The 19788-nt window shown below is 40.2% G+C and overlaps 1 protein-coding gene across 20 annotated transcripts in view; it reads left to right on the forward strand.

The window, feature by feature from the left end:
• The window catches only part of KIF16B (kinesin family member 16B), a 314926-nt gene that overhangs the window by 140932 nt on the left and 154206 nt on the right, over window positions 1–19788 (forward strand). For all 20 annotated transcript variants that reach the window (XR_005377520.1, XR_005377521.1, XR_005377522.1 and 17 more), the window contains 2 exons: window positions 17025–17144; window positions 18010–18061. Coding sequence is in view for 13 of the 20 variants with exons in the window: in XM_038571558.1 (XP_038427486.1) it covers window positions 17025–17144; window positions 18010–18061 (172 nt within the window). In the remaining 7 variants the exon portion in view is untranslated. The remainder of the gene's footprint in view (window positions 1–17024; window positions 17145–18009; window positions 18062–19788) is intronic.

Genomic DNA, 19788 nt, shown 5'->3' on the forward strand with positions numbered 1-19788 from the left:
ATTTTCCTTATCTCTACACTTTCTGTTTTACTGAGATATAATTGACATACAACATTGTATTCATTTTGGTATATGGCATGATGACCTGATACATATTTATATTGCAAAATGATTACCACAGTAAATTTAGTGAACATTCATCACCTCACATAGTTAGAATTTATTTTCCTTATGATGAGAACTTTTAAGGTTTACTTTCTCAACAACCTCAGTTATACGATACAGTATGTTAAGTTTAGTCACCTGGCTATACATTACATCCTCATGACTTATTTATCTTAGAACTAGAAGTTTATATCTTTTGACAACCTTTACTCATTCCACCTCGCTGCCTGCTTCCCCTTTCCTCCTTCATCCTCCAGGCAACCACCACTCCGTCTCTTGTATCTGTGAGTTTGGTTATTTTAGGTTCCACATACAGGTGAGATCATACAGTATTTGTCTTCATCTGTTTGACTTATTTCACTTAGCATAATGCCCTCAAGGTCCATCCGTGCTGTTGCAGATGGCAGGATTTCTTTCTTTTGAATGGGCAACATTCAGTTGTGTGTGTGTGTGTGTGTGTGTGTGTGTGTGTGTGTATAAATATTATACATAATATATATATGTTACATCTACTGATGGACACTTAGGTTGTTTTCCCTGTTTTGGCTCTTAGGCTGTAGTGATCATAGGGGTGCATATATCCTTTCAAGATCCCATTTCCATTTCCTTCAGATAGATGCAAAGAAGTGGAATTGCTGGATCATATAGTAGTTGTATTTTTAATTTTTTGAGGAACCTCTGTATTGTTTCCCATAGTGCCTTCATCAATTTACACTTGCATGAACAGTACACGAGGTTTCCCTTTTCACCACATTCTCACCAACACTCGTTATTTCTTGTCTTTTTGCTGATAGCTATTCTGACAAGTATGAGGTGATCTCCGTTTGTGGTTTTGTTTGGCATTTCCCTGATGACGAGTGATGTTAAATATCTTGTGTCTGTTGGCCATGTATAGGTCTTCTTTGGAGAAATGTTTACTTTGTTCCTCTATCCATTTGTTTATTCAGATTTTTGGTGTAACTGTTATTGTTGATTGGTATCAAATTCTTACATATTTTGGATATTAACCCCTTATAAGGTTTGCATTATTTTCTCCCATTCTGTAGGTTGCCTTTTCATTTTGTTGATGGTTCCTTTTGCTGTGCAGAAGCCTTTTAGTTTGATGTAGTCTTACTTGTTTGTTTTGCTTTTTTTGCTTTTCTTTGGTGTCAAATCCCACTCCCTTTCCAAAATCATTGCCAGGATTTGAGGAACTTACCCCCTATGTTTTCTTCTAGGAATTTTATGGTTTCAGATCTTACATTCAGTCCTTTAATCCATTTTAGGGTTGATTTTTGTGTATGGTGTAAGATAGTGGTCCAGTTTCATACTTTTACATGTGGTTGTCCCAATTTTCCCAGCACCATTTATTAAAGAAACTATATTTTTTTCCTGTTGTATATTCTTGTATGAGTGGATTTATTTCTGGCTTATTTTGTTTCATTTATTTAGGTATCTTTTTTAAAAAAATATTTTATTTATCCATTTATTTTTAGAGAGTGTGTGCATATGTGAACAGGTGAGATAGTGGGGTAAGGGGACAGAGGGGGAAAGAATCTCAAGCTGACTGTATTGAGTATAGAGCCCAATAGAGGGCTTGATCCCACAACTCTGAGATCATGCATGACCTGAGCTGAAACCAAGAGTTGGATGATCACTGACTGAGCCACCCAAGTACCCCATATGTGTCTGTTTTTTATGCCAATAACTATACTGTTTTGATTACTGTAACTTTGTAATATAGTTTGATATCAAATATGATGCCTCTAGCTTTGTTATTTCTCAAGATTGCTTAGGACTTTTTAGATCTTTTGTGGTTCTATACAAATTTTAGGACTGTTCTACTTCTATGAAAAATAGCATTGGATTTTGATAGGAAGTGCCCTGAATATCACTTTGGGTTGATGGACATTTTAACAATATTATTCCAGTCCATGAGCATGAAATATTTTTCCATTTATTTCTGATATCTTCAGTTTCTTTCATCAGTGTCTTACAGTTTTCAGTGTACAGGTCTTTCATTTTGTTGGTTAAATTTATTCCTAGATATTTTATTATTTTTAATATCATTGTTTTTTTTATTTTTTAATTTATTTTTTATTGGTGTTCAATTTACTAACATACAGAATAACCCCCAGTGCCCGTCACCCATTCACTCCCACCCCCCGCCCTTCTCCCCTTCTACCACCCCTAGTTCGTTTCCCAGAGTTAGCAGTCTTTACGTTCTGTCTCCCTTTCTGATATTTCCCACACATTTCTTCTCCCTTCCCTTATATTCCCTTTCACTATTATTTATATTCCCCAAATGAATGAGAACATATAATGTTTGTCCTTCTCCGACTGACTTACTTCACTCAGCATAATACCCTCCAGTTCCATCCACGTTGAAGCAAATGGTGGGTATTTGTCATTTCTAATAGCTGAGTAATATTCCATTGTATACATAAACCACATCTTCTTTATCCATTCATCTTTCGTTGGACACTGAGGCTCCTTCCACAGTTTGGCTATCGTGGCTGCTATAAACATCGGGGTGCAGGTGTCCCGGCGTTTCATTGCATTTGTATCTTTGGGGTAAATCCCCAACAGTGCAATTGCTGGGTTGTAGGGCAGGTCTATTTTTAACTGTTTGAGGAACCTCCACACAGTTTTCCAGAGTGGCTGCACCAGTTCACATTCCCACCAACAGTGTAAGAGGGTTCCCTTTTCTCCTCATCCTCTCCAACATTTGTTGTTTCCTGCCTTGTTAATTTGCCCCATTCTCGCTGGTGTGAGGTGGTATCTCATTTTGGTTTTGATTTGTATTTCCCTGATGGCAAATGATGCAGAGCATTTTCTCATATGCATGTTGGCCATGTCTATGTCTTCTTCTGTGAGATTTCTGTTCATGTCTTTTGCCCATTTCATGATTGGATTGTTTGCTTCTTTGGTGTTGAGTTTAATAAGTTCTTTTATTTTTAATATCATTGTTAAGTAGAATTGTTTTCTTAATTTCTCTTTCTGGTAGTTTTAGTTTATATGCATGCAACTCATTTTTGTGTATTGATTTTGTAACCTGCAGTTTTACTGAATTTATTTATTAGTTCTAAGTTTTTTGGTGATGTCTTTAGGGTTGTCTCTATATATTACCATGTCCTCTGCAAATAGAAACAGTTTTACTTCTTCCTCTCTGATTTGGACAACTTTTATTTCTTTTCGTGTCTAATTTCTCTGGTTATAACTTCCACTACTATGTTGAATAAAAGTGGCAAGAGTGGTGTCCTTGTCTTGTTCCTGATCCTAGAAAAGAAACTTAGTTTTTTCACCGTTGAGTATGGTGTTAGCTATAGACAGATTTTCCTTACTGAAGGCTTTTGGAGAAATGGTTTCTGGGCTTTCATTTTGGGATGAAATTTTGTCATTTCGAGTTCCATCTTCAGAACATTATATAAGATACAGTAAAAATGCAATATGATGATAGCCTTGGAGATATACTTAGGGTTAAGTAAAATGTGTTTTAAATAAAATAAATTGAAATACATTAGGTTTTAAAAATTTTACATGTAAATATGTCCCTTTATTTAAAAATTTTTTATAACAAGTGTGTTTTTTACAGAAAATTTGTAATGTAGGGGTGCCTGGATGGCTTAGTTTAAGTGTCCAATTCTTAATTTTGGCTTAGATTATGGTCTCAGGGTCCTGGGATTGAGCCCTGCATTGGGCTCTGTGCTAGGTGTGGAAGCTGCTTAACATTTTCTCTCTCTTCCTCTCTCCCCCTCTAAAAAATTAATAAAAAGAAAACTTGTAGTTTAAAAATGTATAAAGAAAAAAATACACAGAGATAATCTTTGTTTCTGTTTTAGCAGTATTGCATGAGATGTGGGTCAGGTCCAGTCTTGTCTTTTCTCTCTTTCTCATGTTCATTTACTGTATTTATTATATATCGTATTTAAGGGGCAGCCTCGATGGCCCAGCGGTTTGGTGCCGCCTTCAGCCCGGGGTATGATCCTGGAGACCCCTGGATCGAGTCCCACGTCGGGCTCCCTGCATGGAGCCTGGTTCTCCCTCTGCTTGTGTCTCTGCCTGTGTCTCTGCCTCTCTCTCTCTCTCTCTGTGTGTGTGTGTGTGTGTGTGTGTCTGTCTTGAATAAATAAAATCTTAAAAAAATATTTATATCCTTTTTAGGTATATGACATAACACACACACACACACACACACACACACGCTGCTAGGGATGGAATTATTTCCTTCTAAAAGTCCATATATTGAAGCCCTAATCCCCAATGCAACTGTATTTGGAAATAGGGCCTTGAGAGGGTGATTAAGGCTATAAAGTTGGGGGCTTAATCCAGTTGGACTAGTGGCCTTACAATAAGAGGAAGAGAGAGAAATCTGTCCCTCCACCACTGCTTGCATGCTCAAAGGAAAGGCTATGTTAGTACACAGGGAGATGGTGGCCTTCTACAAGCCAAGAGTAAAGCCCTCAGAATAAAACTTGCTTTGCTGGGACCTTGATTGTGGACTTCTCAGTTTCTAAAACTGTGAGAAATAAATTTCTGTTGTTTAAGCCACTCAGTCTTCAGTATTTTGTTATGGCAGCAGCTCACACTGACTAACAGACGCATACAGACACACGCATGAGTCATACACACAGATGCACAATTTAAAACAAATTGAGGTCATTTTCTATGTAATTTAGTGAGCTTTTTCTGATTACTATTAGCATGGATCACACTGTGATAATTTTTTTCTAATATATGCCACATGCTTTTCCATATTAAATCAGCAAAGACTAGGTTTAACTTCTTGTGTTGTGATTTAAAGCGTCATTTTGTTTTAAACATGGCCATTATATAGTGATACCTCTGAGCTTGAGATGTGAGGCATCTTTTTCTTTTTTATTCATTTACTATAGACTTGGAAGACATAACTGAGATTATTTAAATGATCAGTACTCAGAAATGGCCAGTCACAAGTGCAGCTGTAAAACATGGGAAGGTATGAGATTTTCTGTGCAGGCTCTGGAGGACAGTGTGAAGAGCTATGACAGCATGCAGTTTGGAGAACTTCTGACTTTAGCTAAGGTTTCAGCAAAAGATGCAATCTCAAGATTCAGTTGTTCTTTTATTTATTTTTTTTTAATTTCTCTTGAAACCTGGGTGGCACTTGGTAGTTAGCAGCTGCTTCACAGAAGTATTCTGAAGTTCAGCCAGGAAGCTCTGGATTTGCCCTTCCTCTGTGACGTTAGTGGATTTTCCTTCCTGCTTCTGGATCATTCCCCTCTACTAGTCTGCAGGATGACTATGTGGTGGGTCAGGCAGGAATCACCATGTGAGTCTGGCTTTTGCCTTTGTGAAGTGGATCTGATAATACTGACTTCCGTGAAGAAATGATGTCAAATTAATCCTTACAGTAGTCCACCTTATCTGCACTTTCACTTTCACAGTTTCTGTTACCCACCATCAACTGTGATCCAGAAGCAGATGGTCCTTCTTCTGATGTATCATCAGAAGCTCAGTAGTAGCCTCACATTACGTCACAGTATACTTTCATCACTCACCTCACTTCATCTCATCATGTAGGCATTTTACCATCTCACATCATTGTAAGAAGTATAGTACAATAAGATCTTTTGAGAAAGCCCACATTCATATAACTTTGACTACAGTAGGTTGTTAAAATTGTTCTGTTTTATTATTGTTGTTAACTCTTAACCATGCCTATTTCATAAATTAAACTTTATCACAGTTACATGCGTATGGGGAAGAATATAATATACACAGGGTTCAGTACTGTCTGTGGTTTTAGGCATCCACTGGAGATCTTGGAATGTATCTCTGTGGATAAGGGGAGGGACTACTGTGCATTGCCCAGAGGAGGAAAGCAGCCTCTGTTACACAATGTTGATATCAGTTTTTCTGTGGCACTGCATGTTATTTACCTGCATTTACCTGTGCTGAGCTATTAAATGGAACTCAAGAGGAAGGACATGGAATGTATGGCTAAACCCTCAGGCCTGTTGGTGTCCAGTTTTGCCTAGTGGAGTTGAATTTTGCTACAACTCTGAAAGTCTATGCAAATTCCTCATGGGCAAGAATTTTGTTGGATTAAATTTTACTTGGAATAACTGTCCATGTACCAAGACTTTGAAATTTTTTGGTTAAACAGACATGCTAATTGTGAATTTCGGGGGTTTTGTTTGCATTTTTTTATAATAATTTTTTTACCCAGAACAGAAAGTGTCCCCAGAACAGAAATGTCAGTCGTATGGAGGAATATAGAAAATTACGGCACAGTCCTGGATATGAAATACCTGGGAACTAAAAAAAAAATACCCATTTTTGGGCCCTGCCCCTGAGATCTTCATTTAAAGGGACCAATACAGGGCTCAGGCATGGTACTTTTTAAAAACTCCTTGGGTGATCTGCTGGCCTAGCAGGAAAAACGATATACAGATGTTAATGTCACTAGTCTGTATTTGACAGAGATCTGAGTGGGTAGGCTGGTTAACTGTGGTCAGTGCAGGGGAAAGGTCCACTGTGGACTTAAATGTTTCCCAGGGTGAGGGGAGAGATGGGTAAGATTCAAGTAGATGAAGGGACTGCAAGACTCTCCCAAGTAGACCTTATCAGGCAAAGACTGGGAGATGGATATGAGTGTGATATTTTCTGTGGGTAAGAAACAAGAGTAAGCCACCTTTACAAGTCCTGAGTGTCTGGCAAATGTCAGAGTGAAGCATTCTAGGTTATAGCATGCCACTTAAAGTGACCCTTTCTTTTACTTAGCTTTCTAACCTGTGTTCAAGTTTGTATTATAGGAACTGCCCTTGTAAAACCTTCTGGTGAACCCCCCTGAGTATTTTGGGCTTCCATTTAGTTCAAATATACTAAGGTTGTGATCACAAGATCCTGCTCTGCTTAAAAAGTCTAGTTAAATATTAATGTGGGGAAATTTGCTCTTGCATATTTTCACATGTAATTTCCTTAATTGGTATTATGCATTTTGCATAATTTAAATACCAACATCTGGGTGGTTTGCTCAGCCAGCAGAGGACTGTTTCATCAGAAAGATCTACACAGCATCGTCTCTGTACTGCTGCTTGCCAAGAGTTGGCTATTTGGTGTTTAAATAAAAAATGTTTTCTGCAGTGGGAAGTGTAGTGGAAATTGAACTGCCCCAAGAGTTTCTGTTCATTAAAAGCACAATATTAATTCTATTTACCATTAGGAGCTAACTGCCAATAATGCCAGGAAGTTTAGGTTTGTTAGCACCATTGGGTAGGTGGTGGCCAGATTCTTCTCTTCCTATTTCTGCCCTGGTGAGTCTGGGACTGTTCACCATCCGTTCTAAATGTGTTTCTTTTGACCACAGGTACGTTAATATGGATTGTTTCGAAATCCTGTAAAAAGCAAGGCTTTTGCATTCTTACCGTAAGTTTTATGATGTAGTAGATGCCAGTCTTCTATCAACATCATGATGCTAGGTAGATATGTGTTGCATACCTCTTAAATCATTTATGATGATAGCCTTTTAGAATCAGACCTTCACATTTAAGTAAAATTCCCTTATAAGCTTGACTTGTTTTGGCTATGTTATTCTTTTGATGTTCAGGAGCTTCATCTGCCTAGCAAGAAGCATAAAAAAAGGACTGATCAGAGACAGTCTCAGCCCCAGGACCAAAGATCATGATACTGTTAAGTAGTTAGGCTCTCACTGACCTCATCCTGATCTCTCTCTCTCTGGGCCTGACTTGTTCTCTCTTGTTGTCCTAGACCCATTGTAGCTTTCTGGAGGGGCAGATACACAATAAATGTAATTTTGGGAGCCTTGAGTGCTCTGAAAATAGTAAGCCAGGTAGAGTGATAAAATATGTGCCTAGGAGTTGGGAAATGGGGTTGAGGAGGGCATAAGCTTTATCTAAGTGGGGACCCTCTCTACCTTACTCACTGGCGTCTTTGATTTTGAGAGAGCACGCAGGATGTTTGATAAGATCTGAGTGACAAGAATGGAGCAAGCCACAAAGATGTTGGGAGAGAACTTCCCAGGCAGAAGGGACAGCATGTGCAAAGGCCCTGCAGTGGGAATGAGGAGGCCATTGTGGCAGGAGCATTATGAGTCAGGTGGAGAGTAGAGGACGATGTGGTTGGACAGGTGCATAGGGGCCAGATGAAGTGAAATGTGGGGTCATTTTATTCTAAATGCATGGGAAACCATCAGGGTTTTATGCATCACTTCTTGAAGTTTAAAAAGGGGGCTCTGGCTGTCACATGCAGAATAGATTGTAGGGTGGCCAGAGAGGAAACAGAAGAACCAGTTGGGGGAAGTCAGAGACTCCAGGTAGGACATGGTGGTAGTCAGACCAGGTCATTAGCAAATGGAGACAGAAAACTGTGGATGATTCAGACTTTGTTTAGCAGGTAGAGCTGATGGACCTACTGAGGGTTTAGCTAGGGTATTTGAAGCAAAGAGAAGGATCAAGGGTGGCTTCTAGATTGATCCACTTGATTCTTTTTTTTTTTTCCCCCAAGCTATGGATTGCTAATTCTGCCTTCCCACCTGAACCTCCTCCTTCCTGGGGCTTCATTCTGATTAAGGCTGATTGCCAGTCCTCCCTTGATTCTAGTCTGTGGTCTCTGCCACATGTTTTCAGTTCGGGTGGATTTCCAGTCTTTCATCAGCTTCTATAGACTGTCCTTTCCTGCACAGGTGTGTGTGTGTGTGTGTGTTACAAGAAGGATTACATGTTACTAATAGCTTTGTAGGGTCATAGAACATGCTATTGTCCAGAAATATTATTTTTATTCACCTCTTTCTCATATGCTCTCTGGGTACATAGCGAAAATAGAAAGTTACTTCCTGGAAGAATGTGAAAGAGATTCTTCTCCCTTTTCACCAGAGCTTACTCAGCCTGCAGGAACAAAAAGTGAAGGAAGACAGGTGGTAGTTGAGGCAGTTGACAAGTAAGCTTCAGTGATTTCCTGGTAATCTTGGCAACTGTTTCCTTTCTCTGTTAGATGGACAGATTTCTTTCTATGTATGGAAGAATGCACAAGAAAATAGTAGCTTCTGAGTGAATGTCAGCTTGTGGTGTACTTTCAGGATTTCAGAGCTAATTAGTTTGTGTTGCCAATGACTGTTTATCATTTTCACATAATACCAGAAACATGTAAATTACTTGAGAATACTTGCCAGTCAAATTGGTGATTTTTAACAAGTTACCAGTATCCACTTGCTGAGCTGTTTGCAAAGCCTTACTAGTAAATGTCAGCATTTTTTTTTTCCTGGCAATAAACATCTTTAGGATATTTATCAGATTTTTGCAACTCTTGCAAACTCTCCAGTTTCCTTATTTCTCATTAAGAAGACTATGTAGAAGAGCTGAGAAGAATGTGTTGAGGTCAGTCTGTTTAAACGGATTGTCACAAGGTGTGTCTACCTCTACAGTGTCACCCAAACGGTCCCTTCCTTTCCAATCCCACTTCCCTTTTTCCTCTATTCTAGCACATCCTTGTCAGATTCATCTTCTGAAGTATCAGCCAGTTCCTGTTTGCAAAATTCTTCCCAGTTTCTGAATCAAATAATGACCCATTTGCCTGGCTTTCCAGTCCATTTTTCCCATCTTTAGCTGTTAAACTGGATTTCCAAGGGCTCCTTGAATAAATACCCATGTTTTCTGTTTCTGTGTCTTTACTCAAGAAGTCCCCCAAACCTGGAGTACCCCTTATTTTCTTCCTCTTTGTAGTCTGCTGACATACTAATCTTTAAAGAGGCATTTGGAGATGTTTCAGAGATATCAGGAAATCATAAAAAGCAAAGCAAGCATCCCATGCCACAGCAGAAATACCATCATGAACTCACTAATAGGAAACAGAGACAAAGTTGTGAGCTGGCTGCTTAGGAAAAGGGAAGGTTGTGACAGAGTGTGTTCCTAAGCCTGCACGTAAGAGGCTGAATCCTTGAGGGTGCTAAAAACTGTCCCTGAAACCCTCCAGTCTGCAGACAGAAAAATAGATTTTCCTGTTATTATTTGAGGGACCGTAGAAGTGGCTGACAGTGGTACCTGGGAGAATGTGAACAGTAGAGGTGATTTTTTTTGTAAGTAAAGACCTGGTGAAACAATGAGGAGTCTGAGAGCATCTTCCTTGTAGGAGTGAGATCTCTTCTCAAGGAGGAGGAGGGAGCCCAGCGGAGGATATTTCATGACCCTTTTGAGAGAGGGCAGAGCCCTGGCATTCAAACAGAGCCCTTAGGGTTCTTTGATTGAGATGTGGCTCTCTGTCATTACATCTGGCTGGAGGAAAGCGGATAGAATGCAGACTGCTTTAGTCCTTGAACTTGACAGGAACATGGGTATGGCAGGACAAAGGTCAAGGAGTTGCCCATCATGTGTTAGAGCATACAGAATTTGTGGATACCAAAGCATACACAAGATATAGGGAAAAAGTAGAGTTATTATATAAACATAATTGTAATGAGGGATAAGCGGATACATAGACAAAAAGAAAGCAGTAAAGGAATACAGCGGGCAAAAGACAAAGGTCTGGATCTAGATGAAAACATACCTCAAGGCATAGCAGGGAACTCTTTACAATTGTTTCATTCTTTGGAACAAGTTAGTGAGAAATGTGAAGTCAGTAAACAAAACAAGATGATAATAAAAAGCAGAATGAGGTGGGGGAAAAAAGGGAGATTGTAGACCTAGAGAAAGATTTTAAGGTCCAAAACGACATCCAGTGCAGGACTAATAAATAAAATTAGAAATACCAAGGGAAAGAATAGATGCCATTGAAATCAAATTACTAAAAGAATAAAGGCTTAATAATCTCAGTGAACACGAATGAAATAATCAAGTTATTAAGTAATCAGACCCTAAAAGATAAAGAAGACAAAGACAATGTAATACAGGGATGTTGGTATCCCTGAAGTAGACAGCAAATGAAACAAAATGCAATAGAGAACAAGGTAATTTTCCTGGAATGAAAAAATTAAAGAACTGGTTCTGCAGATTAGTATCAGATTCCAAGAAAATTTGGAGTACAGAACGTTCAATACTGAGATCTGTCCTCATTAAGCTATCGAATTTCAGAGATAAAGGAAAAGTTCTTCATACCCCCTCAACAGGAAACCAGATTGTCTGCCATGGACTAAAAGTCAGTCCTATTTCCTTAGAGCAGCATTCAGTGTCTTTAGAGAGTGGAGCTGTGTCTTCAGCATTTTGTGGGAAGGGAAGTATGACCTGACTGTGGCCCAGGCCGACACAGCAAAGATGTCATTCAGGTGTGAGGGCAGGAGGCAGGTATTTCCAAACATGTATGAACTCAGCTAATGGTGCTTAAAGTCCAAATGCATACAACAAAATATGTATATGCAGTGTTATTGAAACTCTAAATATGCTTCGTGAGTTTTAACTTAGAAAGATATTTTAGGAAATATCTCTTGTAGTGAAGGAACATTTGGTCAAAATTCAATAAATCCTTCAGTTTCTTTTCCTTTTATTACAGGCACAGAAAATCGCATGCAGTTTTTTTAAAAATGAAAAAGTAGCTTTGCTAGAGGATCATTTAATTTTTAGAAAAGTCTTCCGGTCTGCCTGACATCCTCCCATCCTCCCTCTCCACACCCACAGAGGGCATATGCTCTAGGGAGACTGTGCCATTCCCTCTTGTCTTCCCCTAAGTGTTGCAGTCGAGTTGGCAGAAATTAAGGGCACTTTATATGTGAGGCAACTCTACAGCATTCCACTAGTTAGTGAAACACACAATTCTTTGTAGACTACATTTCCACAAAAAGATTCTGACGTTTAATTTTTGACTATCAAAAAACCCCAACCCACTTAAAAATCACTTCCTCCTTACTATGTCAAATAATCAGTACTTAGCAACTCCTGTGTGTGCGGGGCAGCTGTGTTCACCTCACATCACATAGTCCGTATGAGGGAACACAGTTTGTACGTTTGTAGAGCCCTTCATTTAGGTGGGCTGTTACCAGTTTCCCTCAGTGTTTCCCAAGTAAGATCCAGGTAGGCTTTTCAAAAGGGAAAAATGGGTTCTTATTGTTGATAAGTTTTTGTATTGTTCTTTTCACTTACTCATTTTATTCAGGAAAGCTGTTGACTTTTGTCAGAAAGTGCTGGATTCTGAGTGCTGGTTGTGATGAAAAGAAGTAGAATCTCTGCTCAATCTTATAAACAAGTATCTTGCTTCTCTGGGGTGTTCCCAGTGAGCCCAAGCTCTAGTGTGAATCTGGGCAGCCCTGCCTACAGCTCACCTGAACCACTGGAATGTGCCAAGAGTGCAATGAGCATCTCAGCACCGGACACATGTTTTAGGTTCAGAGATTGAAGAAAAACATATTGAACATATTATTTGCAAATGTCATGAACGTGATGTTTAAAATAAGCTGATGCTGTTTTGACACCTTTAGGCAGGCTGTGGTTTACTTTTTATACAGATATTGGTTGCCAGAAGCTTTGTTTCAATACAAAAGATATGCAGCTATATATGTTTTACCACTTTCTTAGGGACCCAGTGTACCTAGAGTTGGGGGGAAGGTGGCCGACTGCTATGTTAAATATTCCATCTTATCAAAGAGGTGTTTCATAAATTATGTATAACAGTAGATGCCACTCAATAAATGTTTTATATGTGATAGATATTTTTGTCTGAAATTACTTTTTCACTTGAGCAATGATTTAAACCCTCATTTTTAGTTTTATGAGGTGACACTTTTATAATATCGTGTAGTGAATGCAGCTTGAATGTCATAGAGCTTTAGAGTATTATTAATCATAAATTCATCTGCCCCTACTCCCAATCCTGGAAAACTTTCTCTTAATTCAGGTTTTACCCATTCTACATATGAAAGTGTGTGTGAGAACATGCTGGTGTATGTGCATGGTGGGGGGGGGGTGGTGGGCAAGTCATGCTTTTGACCTGGTGACTCTGAAGTTATGAATTTCAGTGATTTTCAAAGTCTATGAGGCTTATTTCAAGGAAGAGGGGAAAAAAGTGTTTTTCAGTGGTTAAAAAAAAAAAGAATATGAAACTAAACTGGGCTGTAGTCCAAAACAATTCTTCTTGTTTGAGTGGGAGCTATTAGAATTTAAAATATTGCCTTTTTCTTGGGTTATTGTCCACTTTAATGCAGAGAGAAAATACATATGTCTCTGGACTTATGAGAACAGTGGACCTAGAGGCCTGGAACATTCTTTGGCAGGCGACTACCTACCATATGTGCAGTGCTGTCACAATTCAAAGCCACTAGACCTTCCAGTGAGGACACACCGTTTTATGAAATGGAGCCGTGTGATTAAATTCTCTACTCTAATATATATCTTAAAACAAAAACCCAAAATGCATACTTTCCACTTCTGCTTGAATTCCACAGGCAGGAGGAAAAGGACAAATTCTCTCCATACCTAAGAGGTAGGAGTAGAGGCTGGTTTATTTAGAGTGCTCATTTAGCTAAGATTTGCGAGGGCCTTGGTATAGTACATCAGGATTTCTGAAGTCTCCGACCTGGAAGCCTGAGGTTCTGAGCCCTGGAATGGGAGCCTGGCAGATAAGAGGAGTAATTGAAGAACAATGACACGCTTCATTTCCTTTTCTTGAATCTAAGTTATGCATCGGTCATTTTCTCTGCGTATCTATGTAATGGTTGTTAAATTGCTTTCTTTTAAGTGGTGATTTTTATTTAAAAATTTTTTTGGCTTTTCATTCCATCACCATCTTGCATGACTGCAGCTCTGTAGGGTATGTTTGAGACTCAAATGTCTGCAGAGATGAAGGCCTCAAGGGACTTCTCTCTTTTTACTGTCCTTGTCCTGAACCTATGAGGAGCTCCCTTGTCTGCAAGGTTATGAAGTTCTGAGTCCCTCACGTTAGAGGATAGCATTATTTTAATATTTAAATTATACTAAATACGTTGATGCATTCCAGGAATGTAAGGCATACTGGTTGTGTTTCAGGCAATTCTCACACTGGAAATCAGAGCTGTATCCATTATAGGGGTTGGGGTGGGGAAGAGATATGCTAAGGGTGTCTCTCCTCAGAGCCTGATTAGTAGTTTGGAACTGCTTCCGTGTTGCTCATATCACACTTAAAATTACAGGGCAGAATGTTGTGCCCCTGGATTTGGCTCAGTCTGAACTCAGCACAGCCCAATCTTAAGGCTGGAGTTTTTCACCTTCAGTCTTTGGAATTTATCTCGGACTTGTCTAGAAGCCTGATTTTAGAGCTCTGTTGTCTTGGTACAGATGAACCTGATGTTAAGATGAGGCCCATGATTCTTGCTTGACCAGTGCTATTGACTCTACTCCTTGCATTTCTCTAAACTTTAGGTATATCTGCCCACTCGTTTCATTCATTTGACAAATACTGAGCAGTTACTCTATGTCAGACATGAAATTAGGCGCTGGGTTACATTCTAGTCTGGACAGGTAATAAGCTTATACATAATGTCATATAGTGGTAATTGCTAAGGAGGGAAACGAATCAGGATAGAGGAGTTTGGTAATTACTGTTTTGTCTGGGTGATGGAGAAGGTGGCTTTTGAGTGGAGACCTGAGGAATTGAGGGCCGAGTTATGTATATACGTGTACATTTACATATATATATATATATATATATATATATATATATATATAGTAATTCTTCTCAGGGCTCATTGTTCCCCAGGGGACATTTGCCAGTATCTGGAGCCTTGGGGAAGAGGTAGGGTATTATTAGTATCTAGTGGGTATATAACATAACTCAAGGGGTTTGCTGCTTGGGGTGCACCAAATTGAACACAACCCAGGGAAGCGTGGAAAGAAAAGAACTTTGTATTACTTATTATAAGCCAGGAGGCAAGGAGAGAGTTCTCAAAGCACTGTCTCCCTATGGGATTAGTACAGGAAGCTTTTATTCAGTACATTAGAGGGCAGAGGCAGGGAGCTTGCATAGGCTTGCAAGGAGGCTTGCAGGGAGCTTGCATTTAGTTCAGTTGTACATGCCTGGCATGTCAGCATGCTAGTGCATACATCTCATGTTCAGAAATGGTGGAAAACTTCACCCATAGGAGGAAATCTTGGTAGTAATGAGCTAAAGGTAGCTTCAGGACAGCTCGGGGGGTTTTGCACAGTTTGGGGGGCCCTCAGCTCCAATCTGACCCAAACTGGTTTATGTAAGGGGCTCTCAGGTGAGACATACCTAGCAAGGGACTGTCAGGTCAAGCACCTAGCTGGGTGTCTCCATGGCTGGAACTGTTGGTTCTGCAAAACCAAACACATTCCTTCCCTGATTTTGTCCCTCCCTCTTCTCTCTTCTGGTAGCTGTCAGCCCCTCTTGTTAGAGTAACTTCCCATTGCATCCTAGCTAACAGGTAGAGGCCAGGGATTCCACTAAGCCTCCTGAGGTGCACAGGATATCCTCCCATAATAGAGAATCATTTTGTCTAAAATATCAGTAGTGCCAAAGTCTGGAAATCCTGTTCTAGGGGAAGAGAAGGAAGAGATAGTGGCAGAAGAAACAGTAACCACAGAAGCAGAAGGAACAACAATGCCTAAAGCCCTGAGGTACAGGTAGGCTGGCAAGGATTTGAGCAATAGCAAGGAGCTTCTGGGCTCCTAGATAGGAGTGAGCAAGAAGGGGAGATGAGAATAGGAGGTGAGCAAGGGATGAGATTGTGTAGAGCTTTGTAGAGGCTTATAAAGACTTGGGCTTTCATCTCCATGAGATGGGAAGGGTTTGAACAGAGGAGCAGCCTGCCCTCATGTCCCTCTAGCAGCTAAGGAGGCTATGTGCCACAGCGGCACGCCATTGGTGGTAGCCTCAATTGTTGTGGGTTTCCTGGTGAAAGATGATGGTGGTTAGAGCTCAGGAAGAACGTGGTGCAAGTGGTTTGATGTCATCAGATTTGGAGCATATTCTGAAGATAGAGTCAGCACTAAGCGTGTAGGAGTTAGAGAAAGCAAAAAGCAAAATATAGCCATGATGTTTGGTCTGAACAACTAGAAAGAAGGTTGGCATTCACTGAGCTGGTATGATATGTGGGTTTGGGAGGCAAGGGAAGTCAGGGGTTGGTTTTTTAATGTATTAGCTTTGAGCTGCCTCTTTGGTATCCCCACAGAATACACTGGGGTTAGTGAGTGTATGTATGCATAACTGGGATCAAGGGAGAGGGCTGTATGAAGATTAAGATCCAGGTCATTAGCATATAGATTGTAAATAAAGTCCAGAGGCAGGATGTGGTCATCAAAGAGTGATTATGGGTACTCTAGTTCCAAGGATGAAAGCCTGCCTGGAGTGGGTTCGAGAAAGTGGGAGGGAAGGAATTGGAGAAATCACTAGTGTTAGGGAAGTCTTTAGATTTTTTCCAAAGGGACTCAGAGAAATTGGTGGTAGCTGGAGGAGTTGCAGGACTATGGGGGGTGGTTGTGGCCGTGGTTGGTGGTGGGAGATCTGTAGTAGATTGTTACGTAAGTGGGAATGATCTGGTAGGTAGGAGAGGTTGCTGCAGGAGATCAGATACGCAGGTGCTTCTGGTAGAGGGTCACTAATACATAGGAAAGAGCTGCTCTAGGGAACATTCACAGTTTGACCATGATAACTGGTGAGAAGAGCCAGCAAATCCGGAGACCTCTAAATAAGACATTAAATGAAATAAAGATTCTAAAGAAGGAGAAAGTTTACTTTGTAGTTGGATGGTCCTAGGACATTTTTCCTAAGGAAGGCAAGGTTTGAGCTTGGCTTCAAAGAGGTCAAGTTCATCAGGCCATAAGTTTATTTCATTTTATGTTGAGTTTTTATGTTTCAAGTTCAGTTTGACTGCCATATGCCAGGATTCCAACATGAAGGTTTTTCCATTTTTCTTGTAGCTTTTTTGATGAGAAATAAAATACTACTCATTTTAACACTCAAAAGAACACCTAATAAATTCTCTTTCCTCTAAGTAACCCTTTCCTTTTCCCTCCTAATTTCAGGAACAAACTCTAGCCCTTAGGAAAGAAGGGATTGGAGTTGTTTTGGATTCTGAACTGCCCCATTTGATTGGCATTGATGATGACCTCCTGAGTACTGGAATCATCTTATATCACTTGAAGGTAGAAACTACTTAAGTGGAACATAGAATTTTATGTTCAGTTTCCTCTTTAGACACCAGCAAGGTTTATTTAATACTCCACATCTGTGAACACAGCTATTATATTAGAGAATATACATCTTTGAGCCCTTTGGGAATATTTTTTTGTTCACTGGTGTTCCATGGTATTAGAAGTTCTCATGTTCATGGAGTTCTAAAGCTACATGAAGATCCATTCACTTTGCCTTCCACTTTGCAGAATCAGTGAGAGAAAGGTAAGGAACAAAAAGGCAGACAGACCAAGGAAGGAAAACTACAACCACCTGGAACTGAGATTTGCTACATACCGTTTTTTGGGCCCTCTAGATAATTATAAAGTATGTCTCCTGCCTACATTATTGGTCCTGGTCCCAAACAGGCTGTGTGTGTCAAGAGGACAGAATCACCATGTTAGTATCAGTGGTTGCCTCTGCCACCTTGACATAGTATCTTCTCTCTGATCCATGACTAAAAATGAGAATGGTATTGCATTTGTGCTTTGCAGCCTCCCACAGACTGTGTCTTTAGACATGAAGAACCCCAGGGCCCCTAGAGGAGAAGCTTGGCAGAAAGGATCAGGGGCATCATCAGTGGGATTACTGGCATGGACAGATTATTGATGCATGCCCCAAATAGGAGCCATCCTGTGGTTGTGCAGTAGGCCTTAGGAGTCATGCAGCCCTTTTCCATGGGCAGTGGGGGGCATGGGCACAGCACAGAGGCTGTGGCCTGCCAAGGACACTGCTCAGCCTGTTGGCCACCATTTTGTTTGGGTTTATATGAAAAATAGAGAAATAGACCATTTTTCCTGTTCTTACTACTAAATTTTACTTGACTTTTCTTCCTAGGAAGGTCAGACATATGTTGGTAGAGAAGATGCTTCAACAGAACAAGATATTGGTGAGAATCTTTATCAATTTCCTCTTCCGGGTGATTTTTAAAAGCTATCTATCTATCTATCTATCTATCTATCTGTCTATTTAGATTTTGTTTATTTATTCATGAGAGACACAGAGAGACAGGTAGAGACATAGACAGAGGTTCCCTGCAGAGAGTCTGATGCAGGACTCTATCCCAGGGCCCCGGGATCACACACTGAGCTGAAGGCAGATGCTCGACTACTGAGCCACCCAGACATCCCTAAAAATCATATAATGAAGAATATTCTTTTGAGTGACTGACACTAAAGTGATTATAATCTAAAAACCAAACCTCTTTCTCAAATATAATGCTGAATCAGTATGTGCATTTCTATAATTTTGAACTCAATTCAAACGAATGACACAGACCAATTAATTTAGTGAATTAAGTGGAACTGTGAATCTCCCCCACCCTATATACATTCCATACTCTGTCACAACTTTCAAGAGTAATTTAAATTATAGTGGGATAGTGATGGAAATATGCCAACAGACACAGATAAAGGCTATTAGACCCCTTACTGGGAAGGATATAGATCCTTAGCTGTACAGTGATGACAGAGTCGGATACACACAAACACAGCCTGCACACATATGGAGGTATGTCTTCTGTGTTTCCCGAAAATCTTTGCTGAGACACACAGATAACTGGTAATTCATCCCTGAAGCAGGGTGATGTCTTACTAGGTTTTAAAAGCTTAACTTAGGGACTACTGTGGTGGTGGTGGTGGTGGTGGTGCTGCTGCTGCTGCTGCTGTGTGTGTGTGTGTGTGTGTGTGTGTGTGTCTGTGACAAGGGAGGTTTGGCAGGGGAAGACTTCTATCTTCTCAGCTGTTTTTAGAATTGCTGGCAATCATCTTGCTTTCTTGCTAAGTATAAGCTATTCATCAAGCCAAAGCTAGCATAGTTCTAATGTGTTTTAGTATTTGCTGCAAAACTGGGAAAGCTGAAAACCAGGTCCCAGAAGTCTTCAACTTCAGCTCTTCTTGACTAGGACTAGATGTCAGGCCTCTTCTTCTGTTGTTCATTAAATTGTGTGTTTGACCTTTGGGGTTCCTGTAAATGATGAGTGGTAAGAACACATGCTTTTTGTGCACAGAATAGTTCAGTAGTACAGTTCTCTGGGGAGCAATGGGAGCTATTTGATTTGTACTTCTGAGAAACTGGCCAAGAACTGTGCCTAAAATCATAGTTTTATTTGACAGGCATTCATATCCATGCCTGGCCACTTAGCAAGCATGAATGGCTCAGGATGGTCCTACATGATTAGATACATGTTAGCCACATGCTCTGAGCAGTCATTGGAGGTCATGTGCTCTCAGATTTGGCACAGGCTGTGGCAATGTGCCATCCCAGTATAGCATCTGAAGATTTCCTTGGGCCTCCCAAAATCCATGCCAGCCAACTTCACGTTTAGCTTCTGCTTCTGGAATGCAGTGTCTGTAAGTGTGGAGGTTATAATAAGTCATTGACCCATGGAGCTCTTTTGTTGCTTCTGTTTTACTCTGACCTTTGGGTGGCTGGTGGGGGAAATTTATTCAGCATCTGAGTGACACAATGGTATTCAAATAAGACAAATTACTCAACTATTTTCTCCCTGAAGATGAGATAAATCAGCATGTGAGAATTTATTTCCTTGCACAGGTAATGTCCAGACCCTTTGAGGTAACATTCAGAGATACCTTCAGAGGATATCAGTGGATGCCA

The sequence above is a fragment of the Canis lupus genome, chromosome 24 (genome assembly GCF_011100685.1).
Source record: "Canis lupus familiaris isolate Mischka breed German Shepherd chromosome 24, alternate assembly UU_Cfam_GSD_1.0, whole genome shotgun sequence".
NCBI lineage: Eukaryota > Metazoa > Chordata > Mammalia > Carnivora > Canidae > Canis > Canis lupus.